Source organism: Amborella trichopoda, chromosome 2 (genome assembly GCF_054954075.1).
Source record: "Amborella trichopoda isolate Santa Cruz 75 chromosome 2, AtrichopodaSantaCruz75HAP2 v2.0, whole genome shotgun sequence".
Classification (NCBI taxonomy): domain Eukaryota; kingdom Viridiplantae; phylum Streptophyta; class Magnoliopsida; order Amborellales; family Amborellaceae; genus Amborella; species Amborella trichopoda.
In genome coordinates this window covers 63,584,961-63,601,461 of record NC_142337.1, presented here as the reverse complement: position 1 = coordinate 63,601,461, position 16,501 = coordinate 63,584,961, and the positions used below count along the sequence as shown (strand labels likewise).

General features: G+C 31.9%; 1 protein-coding gene across 1 annotated transcript; it reads right to left on the bottom strand.

The window, feature by feature from the left end:
• Positions 1 to 5,635: 5,635 nt before the first annotated feature.
• Positions 5,636 to 7,063, bottom strand: LOC18445340 (histone H2A.1). The gene is made up of 2 exons (XM_006855478.4): positions 6,744 to 7,063; positions 5,636 to 6,061 (listed from the first exon to the last, which is right to left on the bottom strand). Exons 1-2 carry the CDS (start codon positions 6,945 to 6,947, stop codon positions 5,822 to 5,824), a joined length of 444 nt encoding a protein of 147 aa, XP_006855540.1. The 5' UTR covers positions 6,948 to 7,063; the 3' UTR covers positions 5,636 to 5,821.
• Between the last annotated feature and the right edge of the window lie 9,438 nt (positions 7,064 to 16,501).

Sequence of the window (16,501 nt, the reverse complement as noted above, 5' to 3'; positions counted from 1 at the left end):
TTTCAAATAGCCCATCAAAGTATACACAATCATGGGTCATAGACTGTCAGGAAATCCTTCAATTCACAGCTTGGGTGACATGTAAGAAACCCTGGTGACTGTAGAAAATCTATTTTCGCCCTTGATTATTGAACTTTTAGTCTTAAAAATAGTGCATATTTGGCAGATCATTGAATACTCGAAATGGACAATCCAATAGACAAAATCCAAGACAGACTGGCCGGAAATCCTTTTTGTTTTGTGTTTTTGTTATCATATCCATGAATGTCAAATTGAAGATGATCGATTTGCAGGTGTTGCAATGCTGGAACTCGAAATGTAGCTTTATAAAGCTGCAGCCCTTTGAAGAACTTTTCCTATTCAAATGGAATTGTTATTTGGACACATTTTTTAAGGGATTGTATACAATGAAAAACTAGTTCATCTTCTATCCTATTAGCTAGGCCGTCCATTTTTAGGATTTTCAAGTGTTTACAGATTAGTTTGATCGTCACCATTTTTGAAACTTTAAATGTCATAATTAAAGGCAACAATATATTTTTCATATCATCGCAAGGCTTTGCGGCGCCAAAACCGCATTTACGGCTAGTCTTGGGGTGCACCTTCTTTCAATAGTATAAGGTTGACACCTTATACAAACCCCACCTTTTGCCTATTGTACAAGGTCACAATTGCTTATAACCATCCCATGTGAAATTTGATTGCTTGTGTGTCACTACGTTTTAAAAAAAAAAAAATTGAACTTTGCACTTGGTCAATAGAATAAATGTAATCACCCAATTTCACATCCAAAGGTCAATATTAATTGTGGTTACATTCAAAAGGTAAATGGTCTCATTGTATGTTTTTCCCTTTCTTCTTTTTTTTAAATATGTACTTTGCACGTGTGCAGCTAGAATGCAAGTTTTAGTATTCTCACCCATGTTTAGGGTAGGAATAGCAAAACATATAATTTGGAATTGCATCCCACAAAATGAAAAAAGTTCATATAAGGTTGCAACCTTAAAATGTAAACTCACAAATCCATCAAAAAAAAGTTTGTTTTAATATTTAAAAACCTTCTAATTGATCATCTCGATATCGAGATGTATGAATATAAAAAAAAAAAAAGATTATGTGTCCCATATATAGTGCATCTTGCAACATATTATCTAGACCGTCCATTTTGAAGATTTTCATATGTTTGTAGATCTACTTGATTTTAACTATTTTTAGAGTTTAAATTTTTATAATTAGATACGAAAATAGATTCTCAAATAATCTTAAAAAAAAATTTACATCAAAATTACATGTTATGATAAAATTTGGTGGTGTGCCTTAATTGGATTGTTTAAGGTTAACCTTATAGAAACTACACCCCTTGTGCACTCCCGTGGGAGATTTGTTTCCTTGGCAATAGTCCTGCTTAGAGAGATTTGCTTAATATTAAAATTTGGGATCCACTAGAAGAGTTAGATATTAGGAATTTCACAAAAAAAAAAAAAAAGCTTAAGTTTTTTGTGAGGGGAAAATACTCTTCTACAATTTTAGAGGGGGTGTGGTTTCTACAAGATTATTGTCAAGGAAACAAATCTCCCACGAAAACCCAATATATAATGAAAAAATATATAATGAGACCATTTACCTTTGGTATAAGATGGTCGCAATTGTTATTGAAAAATGAATGTGAAATTGGGTAGTTGTATTTATTTCATTGATCAAGTTAAAAGTTTAAAATTATTTTTTTTTTTTGTGATATAACCAAGCTCTCAAGTGTTACATCCTCTTTATACCATAGGTAAGTGGTCTGACTGTATACAATCCCATACATAATACACATGAACCCAAAAACCAAAGTCAAGAGTGACATTTTAGAAGAGATACATGGGTTTCCTTTCCTTGCTTCGACCCATCTCTCTTCGTATGATAAAATCGCGAGAAATTTACCGAAATATCCTTTTCATTTGCTGTTATTAAGTTTTTTTTAGAAAATGTTAATACTACACTCAAACCTTTTTATGCACTTTTCAATTATTTTTTCCCCAAAATGCCCTAACTTTGGAACTTGAGATTTTAAAGTACTATACCTTTTTCATAAACTCCAGAAAAAGTTTCGAATTTTCAAAATCTAAAGTTTTTTTTCAATTTTTTTGGTGTGCATAAGCAAAAATCTAGATTTTGAAAATGAATATTTTTTTTGGCAGCCCAAAAACTCAAAAAAAAAAATTTTGATTCTCAAGATCCAAAGTTTTTCTTTGGATATTTATCCTTGTGCATCAATATAAAAAACTTCGGATTTCAAAATCCGAAATATATTTTTGCACCCAAACCTACTAAAGTCGATGACAATTTTTTTCGAAGTTTGGATCAGGGACCCACACTCCAAAGTTAGAAAATGATATCAATGTCGTGATGTCCGTAAGCTACCAATGCTCCCTCCCGACAATGATGGCTAAATAACATTCCACCGCTTATAAAGTTAACATAAGGCAAAATATATAATGAGATCATTCATCTTTAGTACAAGGTGGTCACAATTAATCTTGACCATTGGATGTGAAATTGAGTAGCTGCATTGATCAAGCTCAAAGTTCAAAATAAATTTTTTCGAAGTTTGTGACATACATGCTATCAGATTTCACATCGGATGGTTATAATTAATTTTGACCTTTATGTATCAAAGATAAATGATCTCATTGTATACAATCCCTTAACATAATTGTGAAGAATCTCAAGTTTCTGGTAAGAGACTCAGTGTTCATCAATTGTATGAATGTACAGATTTGTCTTTTATAAACAAATGACATGAGAAAAAATAGAAATAAATCACAGACGTCTAAACTATATCCAAATTTACCATAAAATACATAATATTTACCTACCATTACTATATTTACTTATTACAATACACACCTCCATATTAATAGGATATACAATATAAACTTTCCTTTCACAATAATATCCAGCATACAAAATGAGGGAAGTTTGAGAGATACTATGAACTGCCTGTACATGTAAGACAAGGAACAAAGCAATTACATGTTAAATTAAGTGTCCCAATAGCATCAGAGACTTCACTAATTATTTTAGTATGTTATTTTGCACGGGTGTGTGGAATTTTTACTATAAAGGTGTAGTTCACTAACATTTGAAAAGGAAAATGAAGTGCAGTTTGAAGATCATTAAAGTCGCTTAGTTTTTTTGTACCTTTACAAATTTTCAGGCTGTTAACAGTTTTGAGAGAAAAAATTTCAAAACCTGTAGTATAAGATCGTTAAAGCATGATATCCCTGTGATGGCACTGACTGCTACTGCTACACATTGCATTTGACAAAGACATCATAAAATCCTTGCACATGTAAAAAGGAAACAGAGATCGTGATCACCCCATTCTTTCATCCAACTCTTTGTTTCACAATGAGCTGATTATCCTGGCACTCCATTGTAACTGGCGTCATTCAATCTTTAATTTTTTGGGAGACATAGTTTTGTGCCAGCAACTTTTGATTTGGCGATTTTTGGCATTGGGATTCACGTAAAACCGTAACCACTAGGCCAGGAATCCCTGCAATCACTTAGTGATGATAGCAATTAAGGTGTTAAGTTGTGGGCTCTGATTCATTTATTGAATTGATGTCTGCATAATAGAAACAGAGTAGCTGATGCTGAAAGCAAAAGAAAAAAGAAAATCAAGTTCTGAAATGTCTGATGCAGATGAGAGCTCCGAAGATGAAATTGAGATTCAAATGATGAAGCAAGCTCAGATAGAGATAATAGTATAAAGGACAATGAATTGTCGGTTGACTTCTGAAATTTGTTTCCAAATTCCTTGTTTTGATAATTTTAACATGTAAATAATTTTGAAATGTTTTCTTTCTTCAGTTACCTAAGGCGAATTCAATGTGGATCATCCTGTAAATGACCAGGCTTTGTACAATTCAGATGAGAAAATATCTGATCCTACTGAATCAGAGGAGAAATTGATAGTTACAAAAAACAGTTAGAAGAAGTTCCTACTATTATATCTGTACCTACCGGAAAGGAGACGGAGATAATCTGGTTACCTCCATAAGTGCGGTAACAGATTTGCAGCTTATCACAACGTTATGTGCTAATATGCCATGGCATTAGTTGACCATCTGGTTATCTTTCAATATGCTTATGGACAAAATAAGGGAAGAGGTAATTTTTCAGTTAGGTGCTTGTTACCAATGCCTGTTACATATCAGCTGGGGCTAGGTGCATACTGGGAAGCATTCTTTAAGGGAAATAATGTGCATTGTGAACTTTCATACTGTATCATTTTGTGGTTAACACACAATAGGCAAATATGTTTTCTATTTCAGAATATGTGATTTATCACCATTGCTATTTTCTCTTGGCGTTTCTTTAGTCATGGGTTTTTCACAAATGAGGATCAATTGAGCAGATAAAAAAATTCCCCTAGGTTAAATTATGAAGGGGCAGCCTTGCTCGACATGTTAGAACTTAGATATAAAGGTTCCATAAGGGTAGGTGATAATATGGTATGCACATTTTGTATGACCTAAATGAATGTAAATCTTGCAATCTATATCTCTGGTCTCTGTAAGTCTTTGGATACTCTACACTCACACAATTCCAAGTGGTCTGGCCTGTCCTTTTGCAGCTTAAAAATTTGCAGAAATCTGATGATCTATAAAGGCAAAATGAATACCCTAAAACTGAAATTTAAAAGGAAAAAGTTTATATAACGTTGCAACCTTAAAATATAGAATTACATATACACATCAAAAAACCATCAGAATTGTTTGTTTGATGTTGAAAAAACCTCTAGTTCATCCTCTCGAAAATCTATTTTTTTAGTTTAAAAATTTATAATTATATATGAAAATAGATTTTGAGATAATCATAAGAATATTTTACAGCAAAATTACATGTTATGATAAAATTTGGAGGTGCACCTTAATTGAATTGTTTAAAGTTACAACCTTATAAAAACAACACCCAATTTAAAATGGTACCAGTCCTTTATAATCTTTTTTTTTCTTCTGTAGATCTAATCAAAATCCTTCAAAAAGAAAACAAAACAAAAAGAACTTCCACTATTTCAAACTTCAATTTAGGGGCATTCCTTTCAAGTCTTCATAGATCATCAGATTTACGCAAATATTTAAGCTCCGAATATCCTGTCCAAAAAACTTTCCTAGTATATGTAAATATGAAAAATATTACCATAGCTGACAATCTCAACCATAAACTTTTCAGCAGATTAACTTAAAATCAGATAATAACTAACGTCAGTTTCTGAGAACTAACAATAACTACATAAGTATGATCTAAAACTTTCCTTTCACCCCAAACACACATAATGAAATGGATTAGGCATTGAATTCGAGAGGTGAATTCAATTAAATCACTATACAAGTTGTTTCAAAATAAGCTTGCGACTTGCTCAACCGAACATTGCTGAGATATTGAAATTATAATTACAGTAAGAAAAGGCATTTATTTGGATTTTGGGTTTAAAGAGATTGTTTGCATATGTAATTTGTGAAGGGGAAAATTAGCACATATATTGCTTTGTTGGGCAAAGAAGATGATAAAACTTGTGATATGTGTTTCGTAACTGCTCATTACTACGAATATATGTGAGTGAGCGCAGAGAGACACCAACTTGCACCGGAAAAGTTTAAATTTCATTTGCCACAAGTTGTGACCCACTTCAACATCCCGAGAATCCACAACCAAAACACATAACCTATCAACCATATCATACATCAGACAAAAGTTCAAAAAAGAAAAATACAGCGAGAGAAGTCTAGATTAAATCTGAGGCATATCTAGATTTAGTTTCCAGGAATTAGAGCTTTTTTGGGGATTTTGCTGTGGTCTTCTTTGGGGACTTTGGCTCTCCAGATTTCTCAGTCTTCTTGGGGAGGAGTACAGAGTGAATGTTAGGGAGGACACCACCACTGGCAATGGTGACGCCAGCAAGGAGTTTGCCAAGCTCCTCATCATTCCTCACAGCCAATAGCAGATGTCTTGGGATGATGCGGTTCTTCTTGTTATCCCTCGCAGCATTACCAGCAAGCTCAAGAACCTGTTATTACCACCACAATATATAGGAATGGATCAGAATGCAAGCAACAATAGCAACCACCACAGACAGAGAGAGAGAGAGAGCACGCAGAAATGGCAATTTAAGAGAAAGATGACAAAGGACTTTTATAGAGAGAGAGAGAGAGAGAGAGAGAGAGAGAGATCAAAACAGGCTTTCACCAAGAGAGAAATATCACAAACGCTTTCAGGGAGTTAGCCTTCAGACGTGACTTGAGATTTGAGAAAGAGGGAGAGATAGAATGCGTGTATCCAGATAGAATAGCAACAGAGAGAGAGGAAAACTTACGATTTCAGAGAGAGAGCAAAACTTGTGATTTCAGAGAGAGAGAGAGATATATATATATATATATATAGGGACACTAAAACAAGAGACTTACAGAGGATTAAACTGAGAGAGATGACGATATAGAAACGTAGGGAGCAAATCAAGCCATTTCTAAAGTGAAAATCACAGCAATTCCAACAGACACAGACAATGATAAAGATATTGAATCAGAGTACAGATAGAACCAGAAATAATGAGATAAGGGCCGGACACACACACACAAAAACACAATCAAAGGTCGAGCAGTAGCGCATTATGACATTTCTGAACCTAAGAGTTGATAGATCAAAAAACAACAGAGGCAAAAATGAAGAAAAAAAAATGAGAGAGCGATCACCTCAGCAGCGAGGTACTCAAGAACAGCTGCCAAATAAACAGGAGCACCAGTCCCAACCCTCTGAGCATACCTCCCCTTCTTCAAAAACCTAGCAATCCTACCCACTGGAAACTGAAGCCCTGCCTTCACAGACTTGGACACAGACTTCTTCTTCACTCCACCCTTTCGACCCCCAACACTCTTTGCAGCCTTGCCCGATTCCATTGTTTAGAGAGAGAGAGAACAAATTCTAGAGTGAGAGAAGAACAAATTCTAGAGAGAGAGAGAGAGCGAAATGAGGGAAACGCAAAACACTGAAATTGAGAGATGCGCGGGATTAAGCTGGTTTGAAAGTTTTGAAGCGATGACATTTATAGCAGGGGGCTTGAGGGTTTCGGCTTTGTCGAGGGCGAGATCGGACGTTCGAGATTGGACGTCCGTAGTGATCCGTGGCTTCCTTATCTGGCCAATGCGGTGCGAGAGTTTCTAATGTGTGGGGTCGGAATGGTTTTCTGGCTTCAGTGGGAGATGTGATGTGATAAATTAAAAAAAGCACCCTTGTGAGGGAAAAGAAACACAAAACTATACATTCATCAAAAGTAAAGGCCCAAAAACTTCAATTTTTTTCCGGCTTTTTTAAGTTTCGACAAATGACTCGATGAATAAATAAGGGAAATTTATTAATTTATCTACGAGAGATTACTGATTTAATATTTTAATTATATCTTTGATTTCGAAACACACATAAAAAAACAAGGATCTTAAGCTAGATATTAGGGGTGGCAATGGATCGGGACCCGGACCCAATGGCCGGACCTGACCCCGGTCCAAGGATGTGGGGGTACGGGTATGGGTCCAATTATTGATCCCAACGGATCAGGTTCGGATCCAACTATTGGACCCAAATACTATTCAGGTTCAGGTCCATGTGGACTTGACCCAACCCACTTTATTATATAATATCAGTAAGATTATAGGTCATCATATATCTTCTCAATACTTCCCTTTATGTCATTTTAGGTATTCTTCTTTTTCTTTTAGAGCCTTCTAAATTTGAACTAAACGACACTACACATGACCAGCCCACCTAAGTTTATTTTGCCTCATCGTTAATGTCTATCGGGCATATCTCTAAGTTCCTTAAGATGTATTCTTACTAAATCCTATCATTTATTATTATGCCACTCATATACCTCGTCATCATCATCTCAACTATACTCATTACATAGACATATTGTTTCTTGTCTGCCCAACATTATATCCCACAAATGCATTACAACTATCTTATAAAACTTCCCATTCAATTTTACTGATATGCGGTGATTGCATAAAACTCTTTAAGCACATGTCCACTTTGCCCACCCTACTCTAAGTCGATATGCGACATCTTCCTCAATCTCTCCATTCTCGTATATTATCTATCCTAGATATAAAAAATAATATCTTTTAGGTACTTATTGGCCGTCCATCTTAACTATTGCCTCATTTATAGTTCTATTATCTTTAAATTTAAATTCTATACATTATGCTTTAGCTTTGCCAATTGTAAAACCTTTAGATTCAGCAGCATCCCTCCATAGTGGAAACTTTTTGTTGACATCAGCTCTAGTATCAACAATTAAAAGCATGTCATATGTGAACAACATACACCTCTAGATGCTCAATTAACTTGTCCATAACCAAAACATGAGTTCATACATTGAATTGTATGAATATGTATTTACATTTTTCTAAGGGCGTGACTTAGATATTGTTACATTCTTATAGAAGTAAGTTGCAATGTTATGTATTATTTATTTTAGCTTAATCACATAGATTTGACACATACTTTGAGATATTAAAACATGGCATGACTTTTAAGAGAGTATGAAATCTACTTTGTCCAATAGCATAGATGGTGTAGATTTGTGGAACCTTATTGCTACATACAAGATTACAACACTATGTAAGTTTTTTTTATAAAGAAAAAAAATTATATAAAGCCGCAACCTTAAAATATAAAATTAAAGATGCACTTAAAAAATCATCAGAAAAGGTTGTTTTAATATTTAAAAATCCTCTAATTGATTATTTTGACATCGAGATGTATGAATATAGAAGAATGAAAAAAAACCAATTTTGAGTCTCAAAAATAGTGCATTTTGCAACACATTATCTAGATCATCTATTTTCAAGATTTTCATATGTTTATAGGTCTACTAGATTTTAACCATTTTTTTAGTTTAAAATTTTAGAATTAGATATGAAAATAGATTTTCCGATAATCCTTAGAATCTTTTACACCAAAATTACATATTTGATAAATTTTGGCCATGTTTGATAAAATTTGGCCATGTTTGGTAAAATGTGGGGTATCACGCGCTCTTTTTACATTAGTATATGTAATTTTGAGTATAGTTAGCGAATAGCGACAAACCATTGTTACGTAATAAAGAAAAGGGAAAAGTTTGTATAGAGCCTAGGCTCTAAACAATCAAATTAGAGCCTACCTCAAAACATTCACTAGAACAGGTGTTTTTGATGCCCGAATATTATCAAATTGATCATCTCGTTATCAAGATGTATGGACATGAGAAAAAAATGAATTTCAAGTTTTAGAAATAGTGTATTTTGTAACCCATTTTTGGGCCATCAATTTTCAAGATTTTCAAGTTTTCATGGATCTGAACGATCTACTCTACTTCTTAAGCTTCAAACTTTATAACTAAATACGAAAATATATTTTAAGGCTACCACAAATATTTCCATTATTGAAACCATATTTTTCGATACTATTTGAAGGTGGGCTCAAATTTGATTGTTTAGAGCCTCTGCTCCATACAAACGGCACCCTAAAGAAAAAGAGGGAGCGGTGGCATGTGCATAGGTGACTTCTAAATCAATGGAAAATGATTGGGAAACAAGTTATAAATTGTCCAAGATCTTGAAGTCTGTTTTCAAATAAAAAAAATGTCAAAATAAAAAACTCACCTTCTAAAATAACAAAAAGTGCATTAAAGTTTCCGCCTAAGGTCTGGTTTTACATATCTCTATCTTTAAATATTTATAAATCATTTTTTAAAACTTAAATTGAGGTAAGAATCTTCAAATATATTTTCAGTTATTCCATAGAGTGGATGCACCACTATGACCACTTCGTGTAATAAAAGCCCTAATATGCTTTAAACAAAGCATTATTCCATAGACATTTGCCTGCAACAAGTATTAAAAATGAGATACGATCTTGCGGCGAGAATCACTCTAAGGAAATCCGATGATGCTGGGCTATGGACCAGCACAAAGATTTAAAGAAGTAAAATGTTAAAATAAGGCTTAGAATTTATAGAAAAAAAAAAAAAGCTTTACATCAAAACTCACCGAAAATTACAGTTTTAGCATTGAAATACCCTCAAATCAATCATCTCCATATTGATCATTATTGTTGTTAAAAAAAAACAAAAGATTTAAGCCCTAAAAGTAGTGTACGTTGTTGCAACACATCATCTAGATCATCCATTTTCAAATATTCATGGATATGCAAGATCCGTACTGTTTTATGAGCTACAAATTTCATAATCAGTGTTGAAAATTGATTTTAGAGCTCTCATAGGGATTTCCCATGCCCGCCAAGGTGAAACTTTACTTTTTTTCATAAAGCCTAGACCTTAATAGAAATTGCATCATGTAAAGAATAATAACAAAAAAAAATAAAACAAGCTACAATTATGGTTCTCACATAATATGAGGTGTGTGTGTGGTTATTCTAGAATGCACCACACTAATGGCGAAATTATGATTTATTACTCCAAAAAAATTCACCAAAAAAAGTTCTTAGATGTTCAACAATGGCTTTTGAACATAAATATTTAACTTATTTTAGAAAATTTGGTCATTTCAAAATCCATTCAATAACTAATTTCAATTTCAAACAAAATCTTTTGAATTTTTGAATGATGATTAGATTTTTTTCAAAATACATAACTAAATTTCTTGTCACACCCTAAGAATTTACAATACTGATATTCCTGATATGTGACAGTCAAAACATATATACATCTCTTGATAGGACAAATTTACACTGACGAATTCTTACAAAGTAACAAAAGAAAGCTTAGACACAACTACAATATCTTCCAAAGTTGCTCTTGACGAGTACACAAAATGAAACCGCAGTTATCCTGAAAATGTTTACCATAGTTTGATGAGTTTGGCTACTAAGTAAGTGATCATCATAATCCTAAAAATAATCATGGTTGAAAGATATCAATATTTCCAAAAAGGATATCTATTAACAGAAATGCATTAACAGTTTAACTTTAAAAAATGTTGAATTAAGTATAATCCGAATAATTGAAATGCATATAACATTTTAACGGCAGTGCATAATTCAAAGATTCCAAAAAATTACCCTACTGGCGTCCCAAGTAGGTGACCTATATACCCCATCAGCGTCCTGATGGGTCCACTTAATCCCTATCGGCCTCCCAGATAGGTCCACTTAATCCCTGCAGGTCCACTTATACCTCACCGGCGTACCGGATGAGTCCACTTAATCCCTACCGGCGTCTCGGATAGGTCCACTTATACCTCACCGGCGAACCGGATGAGTCCACTTGCATACGTAAATTATTTCTAAATCTCTTTAAACATTCGAAAGCAGCAATATCATGTACTCAACATATCACTGAAATCACTAATATGAATTTCATTGAAACCATTAATAACAGTCACTTTCAATAACATTTCAAAAATAACCAATCAAATATTTTGGGCTCAAATTTAGAAAGGTAGTAGTTCGTAAAGACATTATAGTATAATTGGCAATCTAATATGTATATAAAAATTAAAAATTCAAGAATATAGAATCATCACAATTTATGGGATATCAATTCACAAATAAACATTTTACAACAATGCTATAATCAATTGCAAAAATATCATTTTTTAAATAATAAGGCAGTCATTTGCACATGAATTTTACAATGTCTAAATATTCAAAAACAGTAGAAAGAAATATCACAATTTTACTAAAAGTAAAAATATCACATTTATTGAAGAAAAATAAATAAATAAATTTATTTTAAAAAATTCACAGCATTTAAAATTTCTAACATAGATAAAATATCACAATTTTACTGAAAATATTATTTTCTAAAATAATGAGATCGCTTGCACATAAAATTTATCGCACCTAAAATTCATGATAATAAGCATAAATAATTATTTCATTTTATTTTTAAAAAGAATGGATTATTTTTCAAGATAATGAAGTCACTTACACACAAAACTTATAAAATAAAGATCCTGAACGGAAATATCACTATTTATTAAAAACAGACTATTTTTCAGGAAGACGATATCTCTTACCTAAAATATTTTGAGAGGGAGCTTCCAATAAAAATTCGGTTAGAGAGAGAGAGACCTCAAAATTTTATAGGGTGGGAGTCCTCGCCTTTCGTATTTAAACTCTTACGACACCTTATAATAATATTTTATTAAGTTAGTGTAACGTTTATATTACCTCTTATACGCTTAAAGCCCACGTCCACTGGACGTGGCAAGGCAACAACAAACAAAACAAATTCAAATGAAAAGCTTTGAAAATGGTGATGGTCCCTAAGGACCATCATGCTCATATGGAACATCACTTATTAAAAGTTTATTTTCTCTTATTTTTTTGAAATTTTAGAATATTGCATTCTTCTCCCCTTAAAGAAATTTAGTCCTCTAAATTTGTGTACCTGATTACTGAAAAAGATAGGGATATTTTGCTCTGATACCATAATTGTCACATCTCAGGAATATTAGTATTGTAAATTTTTGAGGTGCGACAATTATGGTATCAAAGTAAAATATCCCTATCTTTTTCAGTAATCAAGTACACAAATTTAGAGGACTAAATTTCTTTAAGGGGGGAAGAATGTAATAATCTTAAAATTTCAAAAAAAAAAAGAGAAAATAAACTTTTAATAAGTGATGGTCCATATGAGCATGGTGGTCCTTAGGGACCATCACCATTTTCAAAGCTTTTGGTTTGAATTTGTTTTGTTTGCTGCGGCCTTGCCACGTCCAGTGGACGTGGGCTTTAAGCGTATAAGAGGTAATATAAACGTTAAACCTCGTGTATGAGGTGTAACTTAATAAAATATTTTTATAAGGTGTCGTAAGAGTTTAAATACGAGAGGCGAGGACTCCCACCCTAGAAAATTTTGAGGTCTTTCTCTCTCTAGCCGAATTTTTATCGGAAGCTCCCTCTCAAAATATTTTAGGTAAGTGACATCGTCTTCCTGAAAAATAGTATGTTTTTAATAAATAGTGATATTTCCGTCCAGGATCTTTATTTTATAAGTTTTGTGTTTAAGTGACTTCATTATCTTGAAAAATAATCCATTCTTTTTAAAAATGAAATGAAATAATTATTTATGCTTATTATCATGAATTTTAGGCGCGATAAATTTTATGGGCAATCGACCTCGTTATTTTGGAAAATAATCTTTTCAGTAAAATTGTGATATTTTATCTATGTTAAAAATTTTAAATGTTGTAAATTCTTAGAAATAATTTTATTTATTTATTTTTTTAATAAATGTGATATTTCTGCTTTTAGCAAAATTGTGATATTTCTTTCTACTTTTTTTGAATATTTAGACATTGTAAAATTCATGTGCAAATGACTGCCTTATTATTTAGAAAATGATATTTTTGCAATTGATTATAGCATTGTTGTAAAATGTTTAATTGTGAATTGATATCCCATAAATTGTGATGATTCCATATTCTTGAATTTTAAATTTTTCTATACATATTAGATTGTCAATTATTCTAGAATGTCTTTACGAACTGCTGCCTTTCTAAATTTGAGCCCAAAATATTTGATTGGTTATTTTTGAAATGTTATTGAAAGTGACTGTTATTAATAGTTTCAGTGAAATTCATATTAGTGATTTCAATGATATGTTGAGTACATGATATTGTTGCTTTCGAATGTTTAAAGAGATTTAGAAATAATTTACGTATGCAAATGGACTCATCCGGTTTGCCGGTGAAGTATAAGTGGACCTATCCGGGATGCTGATAGGGATTAAGTGAACTCATCCGGTACGCCGGTGAGGTATAAGTGTACCTGCAATGATTAAGTAGACCTATCTGGGATGCCGATAGGGATTAAGTGGACCCATCAGGATGCTGATGGGGTATATAGGTGACCTACTTGGGACGCCAGTAGGGTAATTTTGTGGAATATTTGAATTACGCACTGCCGGTAAAATGTTATATGCATTTCAATCATTCGGATTATACTTAATTCTGCATTTTTCAAAGTTAAACTGTTAATGCATTTCTGTTAATAGATCTCCTTTTTGGAAATATTGATATATTTCAATCACGATTATTTTTAGAATCATGATGATCACTTACTGAGTAGCCAAACTCATCAAACTATGGTACACATTTTTCAGGATAACTGCGGTTTCATTTTGTGTACTCGTCAAGGGCAACTTTGGAAGATATTGTAGTTGTATCTAAGCTTTCTTTTGCTACTTTGTAAGAATTCGTCAGTGTAAATTTATCCTATCAAGAGATGTATATATGTTTTGACTGTCACATCTCAGGAATATCAGTATTGTAAATTCTTGGGGTGTGACATTTCTAATTCAAAGAGATTCTTTAGACTTTTTTTAATGATTATTATACTTTAAATTTCATGGAGGCTGAACTGCATATCTACATATGCAGTCTAGAAAGCGTAAAACATCCATCTTAAAGATGGATGCAAGTAAGTATTTTATATAAAAAATAATGAAAACTAACGGTCCAAATATTTTATTGATAGAATTATTATTTTCAGTTTTAAAAATTTATTTGTTTATTCATATTCATGATCTCCATGTTATAGATTACATGTTTTTAAAAATTAAGTCTTAAAATTCATTTCAAAAAATATTTATTAAGAGGCCCGTATTTCTACATATGCGGGCTTGGCCGCATAGAAACCAGGTGTATAAATATAAATATATATATATATATATATATGGGGTGTGGTTTCTATAAAGTTGCAACTTTAAACAATCCAATTAAGGGGCACCTCCAAATTTTTTCATAATATGTATTTCTCAAGAAAAAAATTATTAGGATTATCTCAAAATCTATTTTCATATCTAATTATAAAATTTTAAACTCCAAAAACTAGTTAAAATCAAGTAGGTATATAAACGTATGAAAAGCTTGAATTAAAGATGCACATAAAAAATCCATCGGAAACGGTAGTTTTAATATTGCAAAACCCTCTAATTGATCATCTTGGCATCAAGATATATGAATATGAAAAAGCAAAAAAAATTGAGTCCTAGAGATAGTGCAACTTGCAACACCGTCTATTTTCAAGCTTTTCATACGTTTATAGATCTACTATATTTTAACCATATTTAGAGTTTCAAATTTTGTAATTCGATATGAAAATAGATTTTAAGATAATTCTAAATTTTTTTTACACCAAAATTACTATGTTATGATAAATCACTAAGATATACACACGCTCCAAATTTTAGATCATTTCGATTTGTATATAAAAAAAAAAAAATTCAAACACTCTCAGACAACTGTGATCGTTAGATCAGCCCAGATTCGATCTGAGCCGTTGAGCGTTTACTATAGCGGTACATACATGGGCGTACATGAAATTTTTCTATATATATATATATATATATATATATAAATAAATTGTTGATGTTGACCCACTAGCTCATATACACATATGAGCCCAACAGCCCAGATTGAATCTAAGTCGATCTGATGGTCATGACCTTATTTTATATTTTATTGTGTTTTCTAAAAATCCAAATCAATTGAAATTTTAAAAAATAGAATCTAATAAAAATATAAAGAAAATTATTTGCAATAAATAAATTGATCAAAATACCCTAAAAAAAATTTAGGGGTATCTTGGTCAATTTAATATTTATAATTTATTTTTTAAATATTTTTATTAGGTGCGCATTGATGAGAATAATTGATGTTTAAAATTTTAAGTAATTTGGATTTGTAGAAAAAACATTAAAAGTCAAATGCGAAATGAGGTCGTGACTGTTAGATTAACCCAAATTCAATCTGGGAAGTTGGGCTCATATATAGATATGAGCTAGTAGACTAACATTATATATATATATATATATATATATATATATATATATATATATATATATATATATATATATATATATATATATATATATATATATATATATATATATATATATATATATATATGCATGTGTGTGTGTGACTATTTACTCTTGATACAAGGTGGTCACAATAATCTTAACCGTTGGATGTGAAGTTAGGTGGTTGCAATTATTCTATTGACCAAGCTCAAACTTCAAAATAATTTTTCTCAAACTTTGTGACAGATGCAAGCTATCAAATTTAACATCAAATGGTTGTAGGGAATTGTGGCCACCTTGTATCAAAAGTAAATAGTTTCATTGTATAGAATCCCTTACTTAAACCCACTATGCATAAATAAGTATAAGTACATGAGTACACCATACTATACCAATACTAAAAATAGTATTCGGTCCCATATAGATTATATTCCCATTGGAGCATATTCTACACTTACTCCCCCAAGCAAAAGAACTACTCAATAGTATTTTCTTGATTTAGAATTTTAGGATCCACATAAAAATACGAAATGATTATTTTTTATAAATAAAGTGATTTGAGTTCTTCAACACTTTTATAATGATTATTTTTTATAAAGAAAGTGATTTGAAGGAAAAGAAAGCGACTTGAGTATACAATAT